The 27,759-nt window shown below is 39.6% G+C and overlaps 1 protein-coding gene across 3 annotated transcripts; it reads right to left on the bottom strand.

Moving 5' to 3' along the window:
* Positions 1–25: 25 nt before the first annotated feature.
* On the bottom strand, positions 26–27,759 carry TSC1 (TSC complex subunit 1). 3 transcript variants are annotated; one of them, XM_034067509.1, is made up of 23 exons: positions 27,683–27,759; positions 20,640–20,702; positions 19,362–19,537; positions 18,619–18,722; positions 17,845–17,997; positions 15,981–16,125; positions 14,813–14,967; positions 14,412–14,485; positions 12,815–12,978; positions 12,271–12,380; positions 11,914–12,037; positions 11,411–11,526; positions 11,002–11,074; positions 9,561–9,659; positions 8,891–9,461; positions 8,347–8,390; positions 7,545–7,711; positions 6,508–6,690; positions 6,032–6,142; positions 5,345–5,467; positions 4,158–4,345; positions 3,881–4,042; positions 26–3,116 (listed from the first exon to the last, which is right to left on the bottom strand). In XM_034067509.1, the coding sequence occupies exons 3-23, from the start codon at positions 19,465–19,467 to the stop codon at positions 2,630–2,632; spliced, it is 3,459 nt and encodes a 1,152-aa protein (XP_033923400.1). In that variant the 5' UTR covers positions 19,468–19,537; positions 20,640–20,702; positions 27,683–27,759; the 3' UTR covers positions 26–2,629. The 3 variants fall into 3 exon arrangements, with proteins under 3 accessions (XP_033923400.1, XP_033923402.1, XP_033923401.1); XM_034067511.1 differs by having other exon boundaries at positions 4,158–4,342; XM_034067510.1 differs by having other exon boundaries at positions 11,411–11,523.

Here is a 27,759-nt window from a genome sequence, read left to right as displayed (position 1 = left end):
AGCTCGGAGGGAATTTAACACAGAGTAGTGCAAAACAATACATTTTATTTGTTCACAGTTAAACACAAGCAACTGCCTTGACATTTTAGAACATTCTAATAAGGACAGCAAAACCTCCTTTTGGTTTAAGTTCTCTTTAGCTTACGATTGTACCATTTCCTTGTATTTCATATTTATGGCATTTAATGTGGATTGTTTAACATGCTTACAAAGAGCGAGGCAGGGAACAGATTAACTTGACAAAGACAGCAATTTTAGATTTAACTAAAAGCAGTCAGTTAAAAAAATCTGTTTCCACTTCACTGATGGGACCCCTTCAAACAAACTGCAAGTTAACTACATACAGCAGATCCATGATTTTTAGACTTAGAAAAAAAAAGTAATTGCAAAATTTGTTCCTCCATAATCTTTGTGGTCCATAATCAAACCTAAAGTGGTTTCCACTACTATCCCGGTGCTAAAATCCTTTTTAAAAGAAGAAAAAAGTCACCTTATCACTGAGCTTGCATTACCGCCAGGGCACTTCTGTAACCGACAACAAAGACCGCCTCTCTGCACAGCAAGTGACCTCATCCTGCAAGACACTCTCCTGGGCTCGGCAAAACAAAAGGATGGGTCAATGAACTCCTCCAACAAAACAGGATCCAGCGGCCGAGCCCCCTTCAAGGTCAGTGTGCAAACCGTTCACTCCTGGGGCTGGCACCCACTGGGGTAAGGGGCAGGAAACCTCCAAATCTGACCAAAACATATGCTACCACGTTTGCTACCACTAAGTCTTAGAAAGCCTATAAACATGTCGACAAAACCAGTCTGTCACTTACAACCAACTCTCTATTTTCTATTCCATGCAGATTCAAGCTTGGACAAAACCACTGAAGTTCACCTTTACTTTCAGAGTTAGGACTGACCAACCGAAAGGACACTGAGAATAATTTAGACAGGCAGAAATGTATTTAGACCCTAGGTGTTATGGAAGAAGCAGAAAGGTGAGGAAAAGTACTGTCAGGAACAAGTTAGCATATTGCCAGCTGCTCTTAGAGAGTCTTGTTCCTATCCAGGTTAAGAAGGGATTTGAACTACAAGTGCAAGTGTACTTGGACTTGATTTATATGTGAGACAGTTTTCAACCAGCAGCTGCCACCCACAGAACATTTAAGAAAAGAGGCCATGTGTGATGCAGGGTAACTGTGAAGCCTGATATGTCTAAGTACGCCTGGACCCGGACATATCTAACATTTAAAACAAGCACACTGCCTTCCTAACAGGCTCTGCTCTGTCATGAAGGAGATTGAGTCTGACCATTGCCAAGCCCTGATCCCACAATCCTCCTTCACAGAAGGCTCATCAATGACTTAAAAATATGATTAACGCAGAAAGGCTTCACACAATTCTGATCCACACTCTGAGCAGGCTTCCTCCTCAGCCTTGTCCTCTAAGGAAACAGGATGAGGGCAAAGGGGAGATACCTAGAGCCAAATTGACATTGCTGAGCTGAAAAATGTGCTGCAGTCTGAACACAACAGCACTCAAAGGAAACCATATTCTCCAAGTCAAGTCTGAAAACGTATTCCCGGGCAAAATTAAGCCAATTTCTTGGACTCAAAATACAGTGGCCTGGCTCAGACCAGGAACAAAGACCAGAATTACAAAGGACAGTCAGGCAGCACAAGCATTTCCCTGATTAGAGAAACAAATGTTCCTCTGCAAATTTTCGTAAGTTTACAATCCTACATATGTGCTCTGCATGCTCTCCCTACTCGAGTGAAGCTTCATCTTCCCTCTTCTCCCACCCCAACCGCTTTCCCATATGAACCAGTCTGAGGTCAGTACCACTCTGTCAGGCAAACACTTAAAATACCACGAAGATCAGAAGCTAGTGTTTTACCAAGTCTCCAGCATATGTGGTCTCTTCTGCATTACAAGCTCCAGTTCCTCATTAAGTGTCTGTTCAAATGTAACTTTCCAGGAAATGTTAAGGACAATATAAACAATGATCATGAATTAGGGTGAATGAATCATTTTGCAGAAGTACACTGTTCTTTGAACATTTAGATATTCAATCAGAGTCCAACTTAATGAAGACTGGGCTCTGAGGGACATGGGACAGTGGACAGGCAAAATAGAGACCTTTAGATGAATGCACTAGAAATTCTAGTGCTGCTTCTTTCCAGGATGAAAGCAACCGGAGTCACCTGGACAGCCAGCACAATTAACTGCTCTAAATTGGAAGCTTGCAAGGAAATACAAAGCATTCATAGTAGACTCACAAATGTTAATTTGGCCTCATATTGCACTCGAGTTCATAAACGCAGCCACTCAACTGGGGACAGGGAAAAAGGGAAAAAATACTTGCAATTGCTAACAGTTGTCCCTTCAAATTAGTACACGCTGCTAAGGACTGAATTTGAGAAAGAAGCAGGAGTTAGGCTGGGCGATTCAATTCCACACCCAAAAATCCACTTTGCATTCATTCAGCAGCCTTCTTCTGTTTCTGGACATCAATCCTATTCCGCTGCATGAGCTAGCTGCTCAGACCAAAGAAACATAAAAGCTTTTAGTTAAACTTGCATTCACGCCTCCTGTTCTATGCCAAGAATATGAAAATAACACTGATTGACTATCTTCCTTTTTAACTGTGGTCATGATGAGTTTCATTGTAGTCCATGATATGAAGCTGTCCAACATTGCTTTCCTGGATCTTAGGCGAGAGGCTAAGGTTATCAGGGCTTGGAGGGGCCTTTGTCTCCATGCTTGGATCTTTACATAGTTCAGTCTTTAGCGCATCAGAAAGCCTGTTGATGGTTACACCCTCCTCATCACACTGGCTCTCACTCTTGTTGCGAAATAATTCTCGTGCCTTCATCCCAAGGAAGCTCTTGGAGCTGGGGAGTGAACCTACAGTCAGTGGGACAGTAGACGAGGGCTCCAGCAACATGGATGTCTCCCAGCGACTGCTGAATCTCTGGTTCTGGGGTTTTTCTGGGGTGGAGAGCTCACCACTGCTGCCACCCCTACTGCTACTACTACCTCGAGTGCTGGGAGGTTTGGTCTCTCCATTTCTACCAATAGTTTCTTCACTGTATCCTGCCACAGTATCTTCATTTGCACAATCCAGCCTGGTTTGAAAAAAGAACGAGGATACAGTGACAAGGAAATGAGCCAACTGTTTACAATGAACAGGGAAACACTGGGGAAGGCAGGTTACTTTGATCACTTTCTGTTTCTGCTACTGCAGTTGTACTTCCAGAGTGTCCCTTTCACAGTTTTGTAGCAAAGCAGAAGGGACAGAGGGTATCGAGAAAAGTGTCATACACACTCAGCTTTGCAACATACAGTATTTAAGTCCAAAGCTGACAATAATCCCAAAGCAGAATGGAACTGAACTAGCTGCTGATCTGTTCACATAAAGGAGATCATTCCTGGATTGTAGATCTTTTAACTAATCCAGCCACAGGTGATCACCACAAATCTGCTGGCAGTGCAAGAAATTATCCTGATGCTGTAGCAGAATTTGGTGTATAAAACACCAAGTATGACCAGAGGGAAAGTACAGGACTACCTTGATGCTTTAGGTAGACATATGTAAAACAACTACTTAAAAAGTGTAACAATTTGTAGATTAAAGGGACTGGGCTTTGACACAAGCCAGAGCTTTTTCTCAAGCTTTGAGTAACAGTTCAGCTATCTGAGAACTACTTTATGAACACTTCCAGTTTTGCAATGACTCTGAGCAAAGTCCCAGAATAGATTCAGTCTGCAAAAGGGGGAGTAACTGAAATATTTTGAGATGATGCTCCCAAATGCTAGGAATTCCACAAGGATATATCAACTTCCAGTGAGCTGGTCATGAGCCAAGCATATTTTATATCATCATCCTTACCTTTCTTCTGCTGCTTCAGCTGCTTCTGTTTTATCATCTTCAAGTTTTTTCAGTAGGCTGCTCTTCTCCAGACGGCCAAACAGATCCAAAATCTCCAGCTCAAATGCCTGAGTGATTCTTTTTTGGGCCTTGTACCTACTTTCTACTGCTTGCAGCTGACCTCTGAACAGAAAAAGACACCAAAATCCATCATCAGGTTCAGTGTCCCTAGATTCTGCCTCAACTATGACAGTGCATCTGTCAATGCAAGCTTAAATTCTACAGAGGACACCCTTACCTTGCTTGAATTTTAACATCTTCCAGGTATTTCTTTTGCTCCAGGAAGAGGTGGTCCTTTTTAGCAAGCTGAGATTCCAGTTCAGCTATCCGTTTCTGGGAAGCATCAAGCCTTTGGCTTTGCTGTTGAACACATAATTTTGCTTTCTCCAGTTCTTTCCGAAAAGCAGCATGCAACATTTCAACCTCCTCAAAGGAAAGAACACAATGTTAAAGTATAATTTGATTGTGTGTTATTTTTATTAGTATTTAGACTTGTCTCAGATGCTATAAATAGATACATTTTAAAGCAAGATGGAATAAAAGAAGTATTTCTAGAAACGGATACAGAAAACAAGATACTGTGAGAATGTGCACCATTAAGTTACTCTAACTATCCATCACTGGAATTTATTAACACATTAATGTTCCTTATGAAAAGCTCTTTTCAGCAAAGTAAACTTGTCAGTTCTGCACTGGCTTAGAACAGACAAACTCCATTTTAAAACCATTTTGCAATATGACTTTCATTAAACACTACTAAAATACTTTTTTTCTGTTTGGCTTATTATTCACCTCCTTTAATTACTTGCTCTCACGCAGGAGCAGTTACATTGTTGTGTAATTTACTTGCTTCTAATTAAAGGTTTCTTTGAAGTCAGGAAGTAAAACCATATGAACCACAGAAGTTTTAGTAAAGTTAATACTAACTCTTAACAGGAAAATGACTGAGTGAGAATAAGACTACTTGTTTTAAAACAGCACCTCACTAAAACACAAAATCTTGGTTAAGATCTTTCTACATATTCTAGTTCTGCTACCGTGAATTATACCCTTTCACAAACATAACAGCCAATGTTACTTCACAAGCAACAGTCTTTTGCCAATTATATTAAAAGAACATTAAGAGTCTTGGCCTTTTCAAGAAAAAAATTACTAATAGCTTACATCAAGTGGCCAAAACTGACTTCAGGTGTACCCTAACATCCCCTTCTTAGCTTTCAGACACAGGACACTGAAGATATTCCACAAACTTGCAGCAAAAATATCTGAACAGAAGATCAAATACGAAATCCAATCCCTGAAAATCGATTGCAAAGTATCTGTTACATTACGAGGCTTCTTCTCCATTCTCAACACAAGGCTGAGAAGAGCTTGATGATGACCTCAAGTGAAGTATTCCTCAAAAGGCTTCCTCTGCAACCATACCTTTGTAGTGTCTGTGTGCTTGTGCTGCAGCTGCTCCAGGTACAACTCATTGACTTCTCCAAGAACCAGAAGTTGCCTGTTCAAGAACTCCATCTGCTGTTGCACTGATTCACTGTTGGAAAGCTTTGAAGAGAAATTGAACAGAATCAAAAATTGGATTGAACAGTTCAGTGGGAGAGTCACATCTGACAGGCATTGTGTTCACAGGGTGTTTTATAAAGGAGGGAGACAAAGACAAGAATCCAGTGCATCATAGGTAGTAAGTGTTAAATAAATCAGTTTTGATAAAGCTGGTGACAGCCCAAACAGGCACTGCTCCTCTTAAGATAACCATGTTTCCACCACTTAACACAAGAAAGCCACTTCTGATATGAATAAGATCTATAAATTTTCAAGATTTAGCAGAGCTTTACTACCAGCTCATATTGCTCAATCTGCAAATTCCTACTGTGGAAAAAGCAGCCAAAACAAGAAGTTTCAGAAGCCTCTGAACTAATTAAAAGATTTTTTCCCCAAAATACATGTCTCTGTGTTGGTTTTATGCAATTAATATTAGATTCTATAGAACTAAGCACAGGCTTCTTTCAGAACAAGAAAGAAAAAGCATCTGATAAAAGCTATCAGAAAAAAGAACCAACCAACCAACCAAAGACACAACGGAACACTAGGAAGAGTGACTTTGCTTACCTTTTGAGAAACTTGGCTAAGCAGCAGTTCAGTGTGACACACCTTGTTGTTAGCCTTCTTTAGTTCTAACCTCAGATCTGCAATCATATTTCGGCAGTCTTCCAACTTGGTCTGTTCAAACGAAGAAACCAACTCACTCAGGGTTCTGAAGCTTTAATAAGGACTAGCAACAGCAGATGGCTGGAAGGCTGTAACCCCTGGCACTATAAATTAAGATAGGCTGAGCACTTTTGAAAGCCCCAAATCCAGCTATGAAATTGCACTTTCCTATTTCCAAACTGAGAACAAGACAGAATTGCAAAAAGATGATGATTTAAGGCATTTCCAATTATGTGTTGTCATATACTGAATTAGGACAGTTTCTCTAACAGAGATATGTAACTTTCTCTCAGGTATTTCATGCCATATTATTAGGAAGGTTATTTTTAAAACCAGTAAGTAGATAACACAATTTTGTTCAGTGTCATGCTTCATACCTGCAATTCCTGGCTCTGGTTGTAGAATTCCTCCCGGTCATGTTGCAGCTGTCTGATCTGGCTGTGAAGCTGAGACACTATATTTTCATGTTCCTCCTGAAACTGGTGGTACCTTGCCTGTTCTTTCTGCAGACTCAATTTCAAGGCCTGGATTTCTTTCTCCTGCAGTTTCAGCTGATCTTTCTGTTAAAAACCCCATACAAAGCATGCGATAGGACACCTGCTTTGAGTTGGAACATCTATCTCAAGTCACTACATAAGCTATCAATAGCATGCAGGCATAACACTTTTCCATAGATACAATATTCTATATAGAATATGCTCTTAAAGTTTTGGGAGTTTGGTTTGGTTTTTGGCTGAAGAACAGATCGAACAGTGACAGAGCAGAAAGTCACCTCCAAAGGCACAATAAGCAACAGCAGATTCTTCCACTGCATCTCACACTTTCAACAGGGATGGGCTTCACAGCAGAAGCAACAACTGATCTTTCAAAACCTATTTGGAAGTCGATTTTTGGCTACTCCACTGACTTACCAAAAGGTGAAACTGTTGATGGAACTAGCTATAGTATGGAGATACAAAAAAATACATGCCTAAATCTGTAATAAGACATCCTTCAACGCACTTATAACTTCAAATGGTAAATACCTCTGAAAAAGAGCATCTGAGCTTCTAAAGTTCTTGCTACTCCTCCTCAACTGAAGAGTGAAATAATACAATACTAAGGTGTCTAGCTAGGCATTAAGTAACCATTCCACTAAGTGTGAAGCCTTTAATATTATCCAAAGGTAAGTACTTGCAGGGGTCATGCATGCAGGCATCCACTGATTCAGTTGCCTATGGTCAACCAGAAACTCCTGGCTTTAATAATCACAGTGCACACAACTCATCCACAAGTTATTCCACAAAAACTAATAAAGGGAGAAATGAGGCTTCTTTCTTAATTGAGTGGTACTGAAATATACTGGCCACACCAATTAATACGTGTTCTAACAGCAGCATGTTTAAATCACTACTAGAGCTGTGTCCCTGCTCACCATGGCAGCATTACGTTCCTCCAGAGCTGTTGCTTTAATCACTTTTCGCAGGAGCCGACGGTTCCGAAGGGCATGTTGCTGTCTTTTGAAGCGTTCATACAGTAACTGGTTGTGCAGCAGAAGCAATTGGTTACGCAGGGTGTGAATCTCATCTGAAGGGGGAGAACCTGGAGGTGGAGTTAAAAGACAGAAGGTGGTACTGAACTGCCCCTGTTCCATCTACACGAAATATTTTCTAGAATAAGCAAACTAGATTTACTTCAAATTAAAACTTCGAAAATTCTGTCTGCTCCATTTGTCTCCAACATGAACTTGGAGTTTTAAACAGTTAAAGTTTTGAAGTATTTTCCCAGAGTAACATGTATATTCTTCCAACAGATTGCCTTAAAAAAGGCAAGCTCACCGTCACCACACATGCCTAAGAGCACAAAACTATGAGACACATGTGAAGCAGCAAGAAAAACATAATCATTTGAGTTTTTAACTGAAATAGCATTAGAAAGGTGGAAGGATCTATTAAATGATCAGCATCACTAGAGGTTAGCAGATCTTCAATGTTCAAAAGTAGAAACGTCTAGAATTGTGGGGAAAGCAGTTTTCACTTTTCAAAGATGAAAAAAAGTAGCTCATCTCACTGGTGCACAGAAGTATATCTGGTGAGCAGATAAACCAGGACTTCATGGAGAGCATCACCTTTTTGCAGTAGTTAAAAAAATGAAATAAAAATAGGTTGCAGGTAGTTTTTTAAGCCAGTCTAATAATAGAGGAACAGATTGCCAAAACACGTGAGAAACCTCCTCACCTCCAAAGTGAGTCCAGTCAGCAGATTTGCTTGGCAGAGACAATCTGAAAAATGAAGATGCAGCATAAACCAGTAAAGTTAAACATAAAAACCCTTTGCAAGTCACTTGAAAGTGGAAAGCCCATCTCAAAAGAGCTTAATAAAAGTACAGCCTAATAAAAGTTCAATTACAGTCAGTCAGTAGGACACGAATCAGGAGGAACTGTGTAAGCAGCAGGTTGCAGAGCATGGAGGGCATAAGCCTCAACATTGGCTTATAAGTATCTTGTGCATGACTTACACCTGATTAACAAATCCCACAGTGATACCAAAACCTGCTTTGCCATCCCAAGCTCTGTTAGTACAGTAAGAGCACAGCAGTCACAGTCCCTTTGTATCAAAGCAAACGTTACCACTGCAAATACAGAAATCCTCCACCTGAGAAACCAAAAGACGGTTTCATTGCAGATTTCCAGACACAGCTGCTTTTTAGTCACATCTATTAAAACAAAGCCAGCACAAATAGGAGTAACAAGAAAGTCTGCAAAGATTTTCAGTCACCTACTTGTTCAGCTCCTTAGTGTGTGCATCTGCTCCTTGCTGTATCAGTCTGTCCAGAACTTCCACAGGAGAAGTAGAAGACATACAGTCATCATCCTGGGTTCCCTTGGCTTTCTTTAGCAGCTCCTCAGTCTTCTTGCCAACGAAGAGGTAGGCAGTCTTTGGTAATGCAACCTCAAAAAGGTGCTCATACAGGGGAGGCTGCCCACTCCGAAACACCACTCCTCTTTGTGCTGGTACTTTGCAAGGGCTGGGAGTGAGGATACTGGTCTCCCCAGAGGGTCCTTCCCTGTTACCAGCAGGGCTTTCACCAGAGCCTCCACAGGGCTTGTCTATGGGAGTAAATGTTTGTTTGGGTGTTTCCCGTGCACTCTCAGGCCCAGACTTGTCCAGAGAAGATGTTAAAGGCTCAGAGGTCTGACTGTTTCCCTGAACACTAGAGACTACTGAATGGGTCTTCTTCTGAGAGCCTGACAGACTTTCATTTGTGCGGTAAAACGGAGAGTCAAATCCTCCTCTAGGCACCATGTGCTCAGCATCAGTTGTGATCTCGGAGATCTCTTTAGATATTGCATCTGAGAAGGATGGGAGGGGGAAGCATAATTACATATCTTGTATTTGACATTACAAACATTTCCATAGCCAAGATGAATGTAAGGATGATGAGTAATTACCTTCCTCTCTATCCTTTTCAGCACTATCTTCAAAAGACAAACCACCTAAAAACTCTGCAAGATCACTTAAGGTTACTGAACTTTTACTACCAGATGTGTCTGGAAAAAAAGAAGAAAAAAGAAAAGTTAGTTTTACAGATGCTGTTTTCTTCAGCCTTAGAACAGCACAAAACAGAAGTCCTTTACTGCTGTAAGGTCCTTAGAATAAACTTGTTGCTCCTTCAGATGCTTCCTCAAAGGAGGAGGTCCATTCCGTGTAGGAACTAGCTCCGAGATCAGTCACTGATCAGTCCTGATCCCAAAATATATTTTGTAAACTTAATATTTGCTACTGCACAACAAGTGTAGTCAACTACCTCTATGAATAAGGATGTGTTGTTTGCAATTTAACCCATTAAATAAAATGGCTTAAGTGTAGTGTGACCACTATAGTTGCACAGTAGTATTAAACTCCCTTTCAGCTCCTGATCTGGCTACACAAGGACACAATACTTGTGGAAAAAAAGAACTTAAGCAAACAGATGTAATACAGACTTGACAATTCGTGGCTACTGATCAAAACACTGAGACACTGAAGCATGCAGGATAGAAACCTCTTGCTCACAGCTCAGTCACAGATTAGGAGCCCACTGAAATGCCCTGCCTGTTCCTAACATGTAGTTGAGAAATTCAGATTCCAGTGTTGGTATACAACTTCACCAAGGAAAAACAGCTATAAATTTCATTATCATCTCCACTTTGAGGATTGTAAAGATTCACAGTACAGAAGGCTCAAATACAGTGCCAAAATCCTTTCCTACAGCTGTAGATGACAAAGAAGGAAAAATGGAATCTAGATATACCTATTAGAAGCTGAGCTCCTCAATCATCCACTGTTGATTTCAATAATCCACAGGACTTTTAAAAAGTTTCAAGTACAGCAATGCAATTGTAGATAGAAAATAATTTTTCCCAAAAGCCTTTAAAAGGGAGTATCATATCAATCCTTATGTGCAGCCTTACAGTTTGATCCAAACACGTGACACAAAACTTGGAAGTAAAACTTCATATACAACTTGCTGGTTTTCATAAAAACAAAAAGAATGACCCTCAAAGAATCAGCTTTCTTTAAAAAAATATGTAATTTTCAACCTTCAGTGTAGATCTGAGCATTTAAACATGCACGAGAATTCATAAGGGCCAGTTAAAAATAAAAACAAACAATCTGTAAGCTATTTCTGAAGGTGAATAGTGAAAATAAAATCAAAAGCATCACAAGAAGGTTTTAAGTTGACTCATAGGTTAAGGCAGGATCCTGGAACTATGAACAACTCGGGGGTAGAAAAAAGGGGAAAAAGAAAAACCTGTGGAAAAGTGTTTGGCAATTGGAACATGTGTCAATACAAACAGGATTTGTTTACAATAGGTTACTGAAATGGGGAGAGGAAAACAAGAGTTTTACCCAGTGATTTATCGCTGTTTATGACATTTTGCTGTCGGTACAGTAAAGGCCTCCCAGAATCTGGTTTGTCCTCCTGAAAAAAGCACAACAAAACAAAACCCAAAATAGATTCTTTGCATCAGATATCTCTTGGAAACAAACATCTTGACAGTATCATAGAAAGGAAATTCCAGCAAACAGATGGCTTAAACAGCAAACCAATACAAGCAGTCTTAAAACTGTGCAACTGGAAGTGGCAATAGTTGTCTTTACTTAGAAGAAAATGAGCTTTTGCAATGAAATGCAACATTTTTTGTAGATCAGTTACTCTGATTTTGGTAGTGTTTTCCTTCTCAGTTATGGTCACTGCATGTATGGCAAGTCAATGAAAAAAATATCAGATTTGTTTGGCAGAAGAATTTTGTTATACCTTTTTAGGAGGCGTGGCAGCAGCTGAAGGGAGTGAAACATGCACAAAGTCATCTGAAGTGCAGGGTGGAGGAGGAGATGTGGCTGGCGTTCCCAAAGGTGTTCCTTTCCCCCCTGCTGAAAAGGAGGAGCAAACGTTTTCTCAGCAGGCTCCCACTGCCTCCCTTCAGCTGAATATTGTATGTGAAGAATTGTCCGTTTAAACACTATCTCAAGCATTTACTTCTTAAATGTCTTTCAACTATTTACCAACATAAAAGTGCACAGTTTCCAAAAGACCTGCTTCAGACTTTGGCACTTAACTCACTGTAAGTTATCTCCTATCTCAATGTTTGCATTAGCACTGCTCCATATGACCAGGTACTCACTTAACAGAAGTAATGACGTAAGCCTATCAAATAGCATGGTGTGGTATTCCCATTTAAGAAGCTGATAGCAAAATTCATAGCCAGAATTTCTATATTAATAAACTTTGAAGGCCTAATTCCAAAATTCAGCACGTACCAGGTGTGCCAAATGCTTTGCTGTAAAGTTGTGATGCAGACTGGGATGAGTCTGATGGGACAACTCCAGGGGAAGTTGGTGGAGTGGTCATACCACAAACTGCAGAAGGACTCCAGATAGAAACCTATGGAAAAGCAATACACAACAAACACAGATAAGGGAAGCTCAGAAAAGGAATACATGAAGCATCCGCATCCAGGTTCTGACACAGGAAATCAAGTGGGGATTAAATACAAAATGTACACTAAGTTCTGAAGAACTCATGGTACATCTCAGAAACATAACTTTTTAAGACTGTCAGAAGAAACTATGAAAGCAGCACATTAAAAGTGTGCTGTGCTTTGTCTTCTGCTTTACCTGCTGTGGCTCAGTTGACAGCCGTACTGACTGAGAGCTCAGGATCTGAGGTAGCTGCCCTGGCATTTGTGATAGTGTTAGCCGAGGAGTAGGATATGGGGTAGAAGTCCCTGAAAGTTAAAAAAAAAATAGAAAAATTAAAAGTATCCAACACATCAAATACAAGTTGATGATTTTTCTGGCTTGTATTTAAAGGCTTTTAACCAAAGCATTTCAAATCCATTCAACATATACATTTGAGGCTAGCAAACAAGAGACTTTTCTTCCAGCCCAAGAAAACACCTACTGAATATATCACACAAATTACAGCTTTTTTGTTGTTGTTGGTTGTTCTGGGGTGGTGGGAAGGCAACTTTGTGAACATGCTGTATGTTTGTGTGACCAGAATATGTGTCTATATGTATTTATTTTTTTTAATTATGGTTTATTTTCTGGTGCCTAAGAATTGGACTTTAAGTGGGATAAACTATTAAGATGTCTTTCTGCTATAAAGCCAGTTTTCCTCCAGAAGTTGGGCATTCATTAGGTGTCAGGCAGGTCTTACCATAGCTGCTCTGTGTGTCAATGGGGTCAGTTTGATGATGTTTTAAACTTGTGCAGAGCTTCCGAGACACAGAGTAATAGCCATCTTCATATGAGGCTTCTGCAGGGTCCAGGGAGATTTTGGCACATTCTATCACAACATCGTGAGTTTCTAGTCTTTTCCACCTGCAGACAGTTTTTGGATCCAAAAGAGTAAGTTAGTCAATTATTGTTACAAAATGTTCCTGGACATATGAGGAACTGGCTTGTAGGATGGCTCATTTGTTCCAGACAGCATTGCATGCTCCCACCCAAAACTGGAACAAGGCACCAGACAGAAATTGCAAAGGAGACTTGTAAGAGGGGGTCTCAAATAGGAGACAAACAGATTTGACACAGAGATCCATAAAGGTCTGCCATGGAGCACTCTGGAAATGAGGAAGAGCATACGAAGACTTGGTTGATCCTGAGCTTCAGCAGCTGTAGAAATCAGCTCAACTAGACTCAGATGTTGGTAGTCAAAATTTAGACATGCCAGCAATGAGGCAATCCTAGATCATTAAGCAAACACCATTTGCAATACCAAGTTTCAGGTCTGTGTTTTATTACAATGTTCTAGAATGTGGGGGGGGGGTTATTACTATTTCCTTCTTTGTGAAAACTTTTTGTCACTAAATTAAGCAGCCAGATTAGATCACCTGCTATTTCAGGGGATGGAAATTCACTATAAAGAAAGCTGTCTGACTGAAGGCTGTGTACTAAAGGCTGAGTTGCTTTAAAATGCAAGATATTATGTGCAAGATACCAAATCAGAAGGCTTCAACTGGTAGCTTTGTGCCAATTGTACTCCTTAGTGGTGCCACCCTCCCCCCTGTCTGGCAGAAGCCTGCAAAATTGAGCCTTGTGATAGTCAATAGGTTCCCATTTAGTAGTGTTTTCCTAGTGGCTCTGAAAAGCAGGGCAAGAGCACTACTGTGCAGCAACAAGAGTCAATTTCTCCTCTTCAGTGGCTGGGCCTGTGGAGACAAGAGAAAAGCAGCAAGTGGTGCTGCTGCAGGCAAATGAGCCTATTTCTAAAGAAAACTAATACAAGCTGATAATGTTAAGACATACCTGTTAAAAGAATTGATCTGTTAACTGAACCAATATCTAGGTACCAAAACAAGACACACTGAAGCCATTTTAAACACTTAAATCCTACCAAGTATTTCAACAAATCAAAAAAATAAGACCCAAACCATAAATCAATGAAGTGGTAGTTTATTCAGTATAAGCAAATTCTTCTGGAAGTTGATGAGAATGTTTAATCTTTAAGTTATAAAATTAAGGCAAAGTCAACCGTTAAACAGAAGAGAGATTCTACTCCTGACACAAGATTAATTTTAGAACCCCAATGTTCTTAACGGCCTTTCACAACAGTCTTTTCTTATTCATCCAGCTCTAGGCTTGGATGAAGAAAGTCTAAACGTTTACCTGGTGTAACTATGAATATGGGTGGCAAAACACCACTGGCACACACTGTTGCTGACAGAAAAGGTTTTGCTGTAGGCCTTGTGAAATAACCCCTCTAAGAGCTGCTTATTTATAGACCTTCCTAATAGCAGAGTGAATGTATATACCTTCGTGGGTCCAGTTCATGGTCCTTAGATCCAGTCACTAATTCTGGATGAATTCGCACATGTTCCATCATTGGCTGAATGAGCAAGAGCAAGAAGAATGTATTATCAGTACAGCATCTTTTGATTGCACTGAACTACACAAAGCTGATGAGGTATCTACTGATCCCAATAGTTCAGAATGTTACATTTAACAGATAAAAAAGCTAATGCACATCATCACAGCTTCAAGAGATGATCTTGCTGCCAACTGAGATTTCAGTCTTCCAATAGGCAGTTTTTACTCTGTTTCGCTGAGCAGCCCTCAGTTAAACCCATGTAAATGTATTAAATTGGCAAATACCTGCTTTTATACAGCTATGAACTCCTTGTCTCAGATAATATAGAAATAAGCAGCATTTTACCTTGACTACCTCTTCAAAGGTCTCCAAGTTTTCCTTCATACTGTAGTGAGAACGCAGAAAGGAGACAAAATTGCAAGGATACATTCCATAAAGACGATGAAAGAGAGCATAAACACTGGCATGAAGATGGACAAGATAAATCTCTGCCACATGACCTGGAAAAAGTAATTAAAATATTTTTCATTACATTGGAGAAAAGAACAAAGATTTTAAGAATGCAAGAAAAGTACTTTAAAATTTGAAATGTTAACTGGAACAAGTCTTCTGAGATACAAATAATCTCGAGAGAAACTGTGAAATCTGAAGGAACAGGCAACACCTATTCATCAGTTCACAGCAAAACCAAATATTATGATACGAACCATTAATTCCAACCAGTATTCTGTCATTCTTGAAGCACAACATTTATTGTTTTACTCGAGCTAAACCCTGAAACATCTCTAAACAGTGAGCCAGAGTGTGCACGGCTGAATAGTTTAAAAAGTTGCTTCATTTCAAAAGGAAGAACTAAGACCTTGTATCCACACAAAGCAATTACAACAAACTTGAATCTTATCAGCTGTCATGTAAGTTCCAATCCTATCTGCAACCAAAATGGCCATCTAAATAGCATCTCTATGTGCTGAATACAGCACTTGTTCATACAGCCATAAGACACATACATAGGTAACAGCAGTGTTAGATATCAGCCACCTTCCAACAAATTCAACAAACCCAGCATTACAACTGAGAGGACTAGTTTGACCAACACTTTCATGACTACTAATAGTTGCACATTAACAGAAAATCTTAGATGTTGCTTCTTCCCCCTCCCCATTCATTCCAGGGAATCTCAATTTCCCAAGTATCTGCCTCAAATGTTAGCATTTTCCCTTATCCATCAAGATCAATCTCTGCTTTTCACTGTCATCAGGATAGCATTTCAGTCCAGTGAAACTTCATGGAAGTTTCCATGGAGCACCACATGGAAGAATTTCAGAGACTTCTGAATTTTAAGCAAAGCAGCACTCCCCGATGCTATCGAAAATACTCTGTGGGCTTAATACATAATTTTCTGCATTTAAATAATCTCAGACCAGTAAGAGTCTCCAAAAAGAAAGCACTCAGCAACTGAATACAACAAAGATACTACTAAACCATAACTGCATGCAACAAAGTTAATTCTCACCTGGATTCTGCAAGCACCAGGCTGAGAGACGCCCAAAGATACCAAAGAAATCATGAAGGTACTGTTTGCCAGACTGAGGAATCATTGGCAACATGGTTATTAGCACTAGGACACCTGTGGTGAGTACTACTACATCTGTGTCAGTCTGCAAGAAGGGAAAAAACCTGCATTAGTCAGTTAAAAGTGTTGAACTTGATTTTTCCAAGGATGAAATGAACATTGAATCATCATCATGGAAAAAGGCCTCTACTTCAGAACAGTCCCTCTGAAATCTATCATAACTTCATGGACCAAGATTCTTCTCTCTTTCATCCACAACTCTAAGAAAAAAGATTTGGGATTCTGGCTCCTATTCTACTGCTGCTTCACTGTATAAATATTTTACCTAGATAAATAGGGAGTATCACCACAGTTCCACAACTGAGTAGAAAATAAAACATCAATGGTATGTGAAACACCTTATGCACCACCTTCCTTCTTTCCCAGAGCTAAGAACACTCTGCATTCAGAGCCTAGGAAACTGCAAATCTGAGGGTGTTCAAAGATGTTGACCCATTACCAGTGCAAGTGTCAAAAGCTTTTTTATTAAAGCTGCTTGACAACTCTGGCTGCTAAGATTTCATAAAGCAGCAATTTAAACAATAACTAGAACCCCTTGGCTTATACCAAGAAAAAGGGATGTGGCAGTAAAAATGTTTAACTAGATAAAACAGTAATAAGTAATCACATTTTAGGACAGGACACAGATGATGTTCAAACTCTTTCCTAGCTTAATGCACATTTTCCTTGGCTCCTCTGCTTTGTGAGGACAGGGGTGCAAACAGCATTGGTAAGCATGCAGGCAGGTGCCACCAAACTGGTCTTGGAATCTCTTCAAGAGCCTCTTGGGCTGATCGGACATATTTAGTGTTATGGATTTTTCTTCCTGTGTGTAATGTACCGCCTCTGTTGTCCTTCAGTCTGATATAAGCTTTCACAGCACATTTCATGTCCATCCCCACCCCTTTGACGACACATCCTAGCACTTTGCATCTCTGATCTGCTCCCACCAGCTTTCTTACACATTTCACTCCTCTCACAGTCAGGTAGGACTCACACTGAAAAGGATAACAGAACTCACCAGGCACATCAGGTAGCTTCTTTTTTGGCAGTTACAAATTCATTGTATTTTTGTTTTGAAGCACACTGGCACTTGACTACAACATGTATTTTAATGTGACTTTAATGACTGATATGAATTCTTCACTATCATTATAAATCATATCACTGACAACACATCCTAAGTCTCAAAACACTTTCTGTTCTTTATTCACTGTTACAATATTGTACAGGATTGTAACAGCTAAATTTGCAGAGAGAAAAAGAAAAATGCAAAGCATGGGGAAACAGCTACCTCCTTATCTGCACCTAGTAAAGTCTGCTAATTCCAAGGCAACTGCACCATGAAATAACATCTTGCATGACCCATCTACACTGCAAGTAAAGTATATTACCTTACATGCACAAGTTTCAGAATGCACTAATGGGAAGTTATTGCATTTCCCATTAAGTTCACATTCCAGATATGCATCAGCTTCAGCAATGGTCCTCTTGCCCTTAACTTCCTTTTAGAAAAGCTGCAGTAAACTTTCCCAACTCAAAGTTATGCAGTGACAGTGGCTTTTAGGAAAAGACTGGCAGTAATAACAGGATCAGCACAGAGTATTTAGTTATTATAATTGGCTCAGTATTTTAATCAACATTTTACATTCTCTCACAGCTTAACTAAGTTACATCAAACCAGAAAATAATTGCCTTGCATTACAAGTATGTATATTTACATCAGGTGTACAACGATTTTATGGACAACACTGACAGTTCTTACCTTGAGACATTTAAGTAACGAGAGTAGGAGAGGTGCTTGAGAAAGTTTATGTTTCCAAGATGGTTGTCGTCTTATCACGTGTCCCAGCAGAGAGAGAGTGGGTAAACGGGTAGCAGCTTTGCCCATATATTCATTAATTTTATCCAGTAGATGCTGATAGAGGATTTTGCAGAGAATGGTAAAAAAAGGCATTTATTTTTAACTGGCACATATTTTTTTTCAGCTATCTATAATCAGCAGTTTGCCACTACCAATTACAGAAACTATGGACATTTTACAAATATACAGTATCTAAAAGCAAATAAAACCCAGCAATAACCTTAAGCCTACTGGTAGTGAAATGTTTCAGTCCAGAAGCTGTCACTGCACTTCAAAATGTTTATCATAAATAAATAAAAATCTGGTCAGCAGAAGTAAAGCAACTTGTCGTGCTATTCTCTCAAGCTATCTAAAAATCCGTACTTACTCTTAAAATACTCTTAGGCTAACACATCCAGCACTGCAAAGCATCAGTAAGACTGCAAAGACAACATTAGTCCCCAGAAAACCTTTCATTTATAAGGGTTCTTTGCTTAACTGCGTGAGGTTAAGAAACCCAAGAAACAGAACTTTGAAGCTTTTTTAAAACTTAACTACTCTTACTACAAAGATACTGCATCTCTACAACAAGGTAATTCTATACTGCAGTGGAAAAACAGAGGTCTAACAGATGCTATTTAAAGGCTGCTTCAATACCAGGCTAAAAATCTGCCATACAAAACAAGACTTCTTCACCTTGTCATGAGGCTCTTGCAGTGTGGACAATATATGTAGTGCCTGCTGAGAATTGGTTTCCAAGTAATAGTCCACCAGGCTGTTCACAAGCATAGGTCCACGGTCTGTCATTTGTTTACAGCAAGAAAAACACACACATATATTCTCAATACACCAAAAACAAAGCATCTGTTACAGGGACATTGCACAACTTCTTAGAAACTATTACACAATTTATAACATAAACCAGTACTTGGTGTTTACAAGACATTTGGGAAAATGAGACCTCTTAACTCCATTTTCTAGTTCTTAACCATTCATGCAGTTGCATTTGGCTTGGGGAAGGTAACTGGGGCTTTTTAATAACTAACAAGTACTGTCTGATCTTCAGTGGGGTATTTTATTAATGTTTATTTTTTGAATGAACGCAATCCTGCTAGTTCCCATAATGTGGATACCTAATTCTTTCTAGATACACTTGACAAAGTTTCATCAGCAGGCAGCTTGAGGTTATGCCCTAGGAAAAGCTAGTCATTTTATAATAGCATTTTAACAATTATGTAACAGACTTTCCAAGAGGCATGCCATTAAGCAAAATGGACTGAAGAGAAGCCTCAATCCTTAAAGCAATTTCAAACCCAAATACCAAGAGTTTCTTTCAAGTTACATTTGCAAAGACTGCATTTGACAGAAAAAAAAACCCACGTTGCCTCTATTGGTGTAAAAGGACAACCTTTCCTCGAATTACGTCAAAGGATACATACCACAAATGAGATTATCTTTGAAGGCAGCTGTTATATCTTCCAGGACACCCAGAATTGGAGAATCCAGCATTGAGAGGAGCTCACCAACATTTCCTTGCTGTGCCATGATGCACGTACTGACATGAATGTGGAGGTTAAAATTTCAGGAGTTCCTCATTGGTGTCTCTCTTACCAGACTAGAAGAGAAGAGAGAGCAAATGAATGCACTTTCCCTTTTCCCTTTCCGTTCTGCATATCCCATCTCTTCCCTATTTATTTTCTGCAGTATTGCTCATTTAACACTGAAAGGATTCATGGAATTTACACACCTGCAATAAAAGCTGTAAGAGAAGTTTCCAAAGAAGCCAGTGAGTCACAAGCAGGGTTTTCTCCATAATTTTGAGACACTAATCTGCTCTGCAGAAGGCACTGGATACCACATATACAGCATCAGAGTATTCCATTATCCTATCAGTTTTAATTTGCTCTCCAGGTCAGTCAACTAAGAATAAAGTTTTGAATTACATGCAGATAGCTCCCTGGAATAATTCCATTCTCACCTCCTTACAGCAATTCCTCCTCAACCAAAACTGCAAGTCCTTTGTATAGTGGCCTACACTCTGGAGACAACATGAATCTCAAGAGCCCTCTCCACTGCTGTGGCTAGATTAGAAATTCACTGCCCTCAGCTTTGCATTATTGCATACTAATAGATTTGTGCTTTAATACTTGCAACATGGCCAAGCTGCAGCTGTTACGAAAATCAGTTAGGGTTACTACAGCTGCTGTTCTCTGGCCAACCTGTGCATACTAGATCACTAACTTAGCAGCACATATTTAGTGCATGTAATTTTGTGCATATAATTTAGTTTGCACATAATGAGTGCATAATTTATTAAAAACTTTGCAGTCAAACCCTGCAGAGATTACTAAATGCAACAGCGTGCAAACAACATGACTGGTCAGCTTCACAGTACTAAGCAGGAAAAAATCTAGGCCATTCTGGCTTGTAAGATGGCTTTCTCCCATGTACCAGCAATGGAGGGATTCAGGTATCACATCTATCTACCAATCACAAAATGAATACAGGGTTTTTTTTACCCATAAGAATTCCATGCTGAACCTTTCCCAAAGGCAGAGAGAATGTGGCTTCACACCACACCTAATGCTACTAGCAAAGGTTTCTTCTTTCATCCTACTTCAAGTCAGCACACATTTTTCACTTCCTTTATGGAAGGCAAAACTGACACATACCAAGTTTACACACAATTTTTCTTACTGCAATTTTGTATACAGCACCTGTTCTGTGGACAAGCTGAGCTTCTGTCTGCAGTGCTGACAGCCACACACCTTTCATGATCACTAGTAAAGAAAAAGCATGAAGAGGTTAACAAAAAGAACCATTTATTTCCTCCTTATCAAACCTCAGATATTCAGAACAGCATTAAGTTCTTTAGCAAGAACAGTAGAGCTATGAACCTCCTGCATGAGGAAAGTTAGTTTGAAAAACACCAAAAAGTTTTGCAGTTCCCTTTCCAGAATTGTCCATAGGTTAAGCTAAGCAATAGCCTCAAACAGGAATGCTTTCACAACAGTGTAGTTTTGTACTGTGAACCTTCAAAAGCTGCTAGTTTTATTTATGGTAGGTGAAATATTACACACAAAGAAGTCTCCTTTTATCCTACTAAATTCTGAACCTAGAATAATTATCGTAACAGTTTAAGTCTTTAGATTCTAGTCAAAACATTGCCAATTTTAAATAATAATGATGTAATTGCTTATATACATTACTTTCTTGAAAACTTGTGTATAACAGTGTTTCTGGACAGCAGGAGTTAACCTGTCTACCAGTAAACTTTGTCATTTGCAACATACCGCTCTGTAGTTGCAGAACTGCCCAAGGTCACTTTTATTAGGGCCACAAGACATCAGCTTACTTAATCTGGCACTGATTATAAACTCAAAGGTGATAACATGGCATCACACTCACAACAGGCATTTGTGTAGCAACTAACTTGTTTTAAGTGTGACAGTAATCACTGCTTTAGAAAACAAAATTCCACACCCCCCCTTCTCAATGGTCACAGCTGTATAGTCCAAACAACATTTCAGTTCATCTGAAGCAGCCAACAAGTGCTTCAGATTGAAATGCCATTTCTTTGTAAGTCCCATGCTGGCAAGACATTACAACTGCACACTTCAAACTGGCTGGTAGTGTAAGCAAGACTTTCAACTAAAGCTAATAAAACATAAACTTGGGGTGGAAGAAAGGAGTTGCTTTTTACTCAAACCAGAATGGATCTCTGATTTCCAAAAATATTAGATCTGGGATTTGTTGTGGTTTGGGGTTCTTGGGTTTTGTTGTTTTTTTTCCCTCTATATTGTGCAGACTTCCAAGCTTCAACTTGTTTCTCAAAGAGCTTGCTGTTTAGAAGGCAAGCAATGTTCAAAGAGTGACACCATCCTTTCAGATGGTTTAAAGCCACTCATCCGTGCAACCTAAGTAGTCAACTCTCCACTCTGCTACTCATTTTCAGGAGTCAACTGCTTTTTTTAGTTTCTAGCAACAGCTGTAATATTTTATTTACTAAATTACAGCTACACTGAGATACCAGAGAAAATGCAGAACTACATATGGGGAAATCCTTTACTAACATGAATCTATTCTTTTACTTCTGAGAACACTATCTCTGAGACTGTAAAGGTGCCCCAATTTCTATCAGGACAGAGGTTCAGCTATGGTTAAGCAATAGATTCACCAGCTTCCTAAGCAACATGAATTAGTTGTTTAAAGTCTTGTTAACAAAAGAGATGCATGAACACACCCCCAAACCAGCTGCAAGCAAAACCTGTTTGGAGAATTAAAGCAGCATACATGCTAGTCTCTGCTTTTTTACCTCATGAACACCGTGACAACCCTCTTTTCTCTGTTTCCCCACCCCCCACCAGAGTGAAAAGAATGATTTCTGTATCTTATTTTCCTCTAGTAATACCAGATCTTCTCCAGTAAAGACCTCAACAGCAGATTTCACTAAAAAAAAAGCTATAGCATTGTAAAGTCAACATGCTTTTATAGACACTCTAGGTGGGTTGTGGACATCAGGTTCCTACAAAACACTTGCAGACAGATGGGAAATCACTGGTTTAAATGTTCAGTAGGTAAGAGGATTTCAAACTTCATGCTATTAGCCTGATGGCACACATAGACATGACAATCAGATAGCAAGGTTTGTAAGGCAAGCTTAGTTGCAGATAACTATACACATAGATACCAAATAATTTTCCAAACTCCCTAAACTGAAACAGATGCCTCTGGTGACCTTATGCCAATAAATTAAGCACAGTTTAAACAAACTTGTCAATCAGTTGACTGTGCACTGAAGTACACGATGTAAACTGGAACAAGCTCCACTCCAAAAGTCTGTATTCATGATATCAACAAAAGTATTTCAAACCCCATCTGAAAATGGGACAATATTACACACAGGTAGTTCAGTAGGTGGGCAGTTTACCTGCTGAAGTTTATAAACACCAGTACAATTATGTCATCCTATACACAAACAGCCACATTTTACAAAAAGCAAATCACAGCTTTTTCAATGCAGGGTCTCTTGTAAATTTGTGAGGAACAGATCTGAAGTCCTGAGTCAGACTGAGATCCTCTAAATCAGATTGGGTCTATGATGCCCAACACAAATGAACAAACCAGGAAATTCCAGCAATAGCCCTAAATCACATCACACTTTCTTCTAAGCAAAGACAGCTGAGTAACTACTTTCCAGCAACAGGCTTTTAACTTCAATCAGAAACACCATGTTCTGGTAGATGAAGTGCAGTTCCCAGGGCCTGTAGTGTCAGCATGATTTATGACCAGTCCCACCAGTAATTGGTGATGTGATTTTCACACCTTGTAGATAAGGAACTCAGGACAGGTTAAGGAACATCCATTACACTGTAAAACAGCAAGATCATCCGTTGAATGCCACAGTGTATATGCCATAATGTACAGTAGTTTGTATCTGGGATTGATACATCTGTGATAAACAGGATCTCCCTTAAATCTCTACAGTATTCATATCACAGCCACTTCTTTCTTCTCAAATACATAGTAAACAAGATGAGTCTCTTTACTGCTTCCATTCCTAGCTATTGCAATCATTCCCCTACTAGTAGAATTTCCACATCCCTGAAGCCTCACTTTGAACAGACAGGGTTAAAGCAAAGTCAGCAACTCTTCCATGTAGTTTGAGTCACTGCTTCTTTACTAACTTTTAAAATGAGTTTTATATAAAAGATCCAAGGCACTAGAGACTAAAGAGTGAAAAAACCCTCATTAAATACATTTTAAGTGCAACATTTTAATCTCACTGGAAGATATAACACCAGTAGCAAACTTCTTATATTCAAGAGCTTCCATAAAGACAAATTTTAGTAAGAAGTGTTAATTTTAAGTACCAATACAACCTTGGAGCCAGCTTTCAGAGAAAAAAGGAGACAACAAGCCAAGAACCAATTTGTTTTAACAATTCTTTTTAAATTAGTAGCTAATTTAACCACAACACAATACAGTTAAGCTACAGTCTTGAGACAGAGGAAAAGACTGTAAAAATATTCATTGGAAAAGGCTAAATAGAGAAAGAGATAGCTGAGTATTTCATAAGATTCTGACTTCTGGAAGTATTTCTGTCAAGAGAAGATGTTCTTCTGTTCAGTGTATTTTTATCTCAAGCCAAATGAAAAAGCAGCTGGTAGTGCCAGTTATGCTTCTCTGAAGGGTGGGGAGGAGGGGGACACGCTCAACGTAAATGCACGCTCCTCCCCGAATGTCCTCAGCATTTGGAACAACACAGAAATTGAGCCACTTATTCTGAGGGGTGCTCTGTGTGGGGATGAACATCACCTTTAAATTTGGGGCACAACAGTTAATCGTTATTCACCCCACTCCAAAGGGGGATTTTCAACAATGTAAGGTGACTGCTGACAGTAATGAAGTGATACCAGACCTCAAGACTTAGCACTTTTCCATCTGATTTTGGTCCTCAGGTACTGCTTTGGAGAGGCCATGAATGAGGACAGAAGTATTTTACAGCACTCACTGCTTTCAAAATCAAAAAAACCCCAGATTGACAATAAAGCAGCTCTTCTCACTCAAATCTTTGAAGTGTTTATCATGACAGGATTAGTCTTACTCCCTCCCCCTCTGATACACAAAAATCCCAGCCTGCTTTATATTTTCCAACAACACTCATTTTTATATTGTCTTCACAGGTAAACTAAACTCTACATTATAGAATTGACACTATCAATGAATGAAAAGTGACAGCAGGGAGAAAATCCACTGGTGGCAATAGGAAAATAAGCAGCTGATCATTCCCTTTTTAACCACACAGAAATAACAACTCCACAGACACTTTAAGCCTCAGTTCAAACTGATCGTTACAATTGGCAGTACAATTTATTTATTAATTTTTAAACACTGAAGGTGTCTGGCTTCTAGTAGCCCACATTTTTCAGGTTATTTTAAGCTCTGATACAAGATTCCATTCCTGAACTCAATAATTATAACTCAGTATTATAGAAGTTCTTCTGTATTTTGTTACAGGTACTTAACTGATGCAGGAACAGGAAGATTGAAAAAACCAATAACCCCAAAGACAGAGAACTATATTCAGCAATTTTTAAGATTCTTTTGAAACTCCACTGTGCTGATACACAGTTCTAATTGCTACCCATCAAATTCCTGTAGGGGGAAAATTGTTTCAAAGCAATGCATGTTTAAGAAAGCCCAAACATGGTAGGGCTGACACTTCACCCTTTGGCAGCAGCCACGCTAACAAGCATGAAAGGGAATTACTTCAATTCCTTACATACAACTGCACGTATTAATAGCAAATAAATAAATAAGAACAAGCCCTGATTTTCTATACCAATTTAATTAACAGTACACAAGGAAAATTAACTCAATTAAGGAATCTTTGCAAAGCTATGAACAGGTAAACAGAAAGCTCTGGATTTCACAGTAACACAAGGAGCAAGACTCTTAAATCTCTGCTGGAGATTTTTTTTGCTACCAAGAAAAGCTTTTAAACATATTTAGAGAGTTCAGTAAATCTTGAAACCTCTGCAAACTATGTAGTGTGCTCAGCTGAGGCGTTTTAAGTACCCCCAGAATTAAAGTCTACATTAAACAAAGCAATATCAAATGATGTGCAACTTCTTAAATAAAACCAAAAAAATAATACTACCCTGGAAAGTGACAGCAGTTCACCACTGCAAGAAGTTCATTCTGTATCTTAATGCGCTACCCAAAGAAATGCTAATGCTAACAAAGGAGGTATTATTACTTATTCTCATTATGTTTATTAAGCTATATGAAAATACTGCAGTTAGAGCTTAGACCAAGACCCTACACTGTAACATTATCGCAAAAAATATATACCTGTCTGCAACATGCTATAAAATGTGGTATCCCTCCCCTGCCTCCACCATTACAGAATCACAGAATCATAAAATGCTTCAGTTATTTGCTAATTATGGAAGGTATCTTTTCCAAAAATATCTAGCTATATATAGACATATATCAATATATATAGATATATACATGAACATGTGCACGTGTTACAGCCTATCCAGTTCTTACAGAGACTGACCAGTAAGCACATCACCAGCTCATCTCAGAGCTAATAAGAAGGCGTCTGGCAGTAGGAATTCCAGGAACTGATACAAGTCAACATGGCAGCAGTTCAGCTCTAAGTAGGGCCAGCATTCATTTTAAACTACAAATAGTTACTCAAGTCAAATACTTGTTCAAATACCAAGACATCCGCAATTGGACATAATCTCTTAGGGGGGGATCACTTTAATAATGCTACTTTTTATTAGTTACCATAAAACTAAGTTCTGAAGTAACAATGAATTAACAAGCCAGGATTAAACATAGCTAGAGACAAAGTAATTTTAATTAAAGCTTATCTCATTACACACTAGATATTCTGACTGTATTTTCATCTGAGTAAGCCCATGCAAATCCCCACAGACAACTCAGTACTGGGTTGACTGGGCTGTTAAAAAACACCCAATCAAACCAAACAAAACCCAAAATATTACATAGCCCAGAACAACAAATGAACAAATCACAAAAAGTGTTTTACTGAGGAAAGGATCTTAAGCCCATGATTTTATTTAATCTTAAATGTGGCATGGCTGTTTTTGATAAGCAGAGTACCTTTTTTTGCTTAGCTTTTTTTGCTTAGCAAAGCAAAATCAACTGCAGACAGAAGCATGTATTCCCAATGCTTGCACTGATCCTTAAAATTTGCTGAGCTTCCAAAGATCCAGTTTCTAGTTATTCCTACAGGTAAACTGAAGAAGAATTTTTCCACCTAATGGGATCACTTTAGTATTAGTGCTTCGATTATGACAGATATCTAGCAACCTGTCACAGAAGTCCATGTCAGGAAACTACAGTATAAGACCACACAAAGAATGAAAACCTTTGGTATAATCATCCACTGGGAGGTTGTCTGGAAAGAGCAGTTCTGGTAACAGTTCTGCACATGAAACCTGACCCCAGTTTCTGTGTAATTTCTATAGGTTTTGAATCACACACTCCTTTAAGGCATATTCTTTCTTCCACTCATTGCCTTGTAAAAGGCTCATTAAAAATACTCCAAACAACAGGAGAAGCCCTGACTAAACTGATAAAACAATGATAGAGACTGCATCCACAGCAAACAAAGAATGAAAACTTCAGAACTGCAGCCTTCCAAGTTCTTTGTGATAACAGGAAGCAAACTGTTTTCTTGGAGAAGTAAACAACATCCAGTAAAACGTTATATATCCACGAGCAAGGAAATAAGACAAACCTTCTCCACCAAGGGGGCTGCTTTACAACTGCTTTAATGCCTAACCCCGGAGGAGGGAACCTCCTCAAGTAACTGAGGAGGCAGAGGTCTGGCAATCTCAGCGTTTGAAACGGAGATGCTGAACCTCTTCCGATAAACAGTACAGAATTAAAGGGGCGTGCTGGCTGGGGGGGGGGGGGACCCCTGAGACCTCAGCCCCCCGGGCAGGCCCACCGCGGCGGGGGTGGGGAGCGACCAGGGGCAAGTTTGGCTCAGGAGAAGAAAAAGGGACGGAAGGGACACATCTCCCCCCGCCAAGCTTTACCCTCGCCTTCCCCATCCCCCCGGCCCCTTCCCTTTCTCCTGCTGCCTCCTCCCCGAGCCCTTTCTCCCTGCCTCCCGCCTCATCTCCTTTCTCTGCCTCCTTCTCTCTATTGCCCCCGTCTGTCCCCGCTCTCGTCCCGCTGGGGGAGGAAGGGGGAGGCCCAGAGCACTCACCTCTCCTTCTCCTCCCCTCAGCTGTTTACCACTCAGGGCTCCTCTAGCCCACAGGGCGCCGCCATCTTGGCCCTGCC

The sequence above is a fragment of the Melopsittacus undulatus genome, chromosome 11 (genome assembly GCF_012275295.1).
Source record: "Melopsittacus undulatus isolate bMelUnd1 chromosome 11, bMelUnd1.mat.Z, whole genome shotgun sequence".
In the NCBI taxonomy this organism is placed as follows: Eukaryota; Metazoa; Chordata; class Aves; order Psittaciformes; family Psittaculidae; genus Melopsittacus; species Melopsittacus undulatus.
This window is presented reverse-complemented; position numbering and strand designations above follow the sequence as displayed.

Excerpts from the sequence above, each read along its gene's own strand:
- TSC1 (XM_034067509.1), bottom strand. The coding sequence starts at position 19,467 with ATGGCACAGCAAGGAAATGTTGGTGAGCTCCTCTCAATGCTGGATTCT. Across the intron at positions 12,381-12,814 it reads TGACACACAGAGCAGCTATG|GGACTTCTACCCCATATCCT; the intron begins GTAAGACCTGCC and ends TTTAACTTTCAG. Across the intron at positions 4,346-5,344 it reads AGCACACAGACACTACAAAG|GAGGTTGAAATGTTGCATGC; the intron begins GTATGGTTGCAG and ends CTTTCCTTTGAG.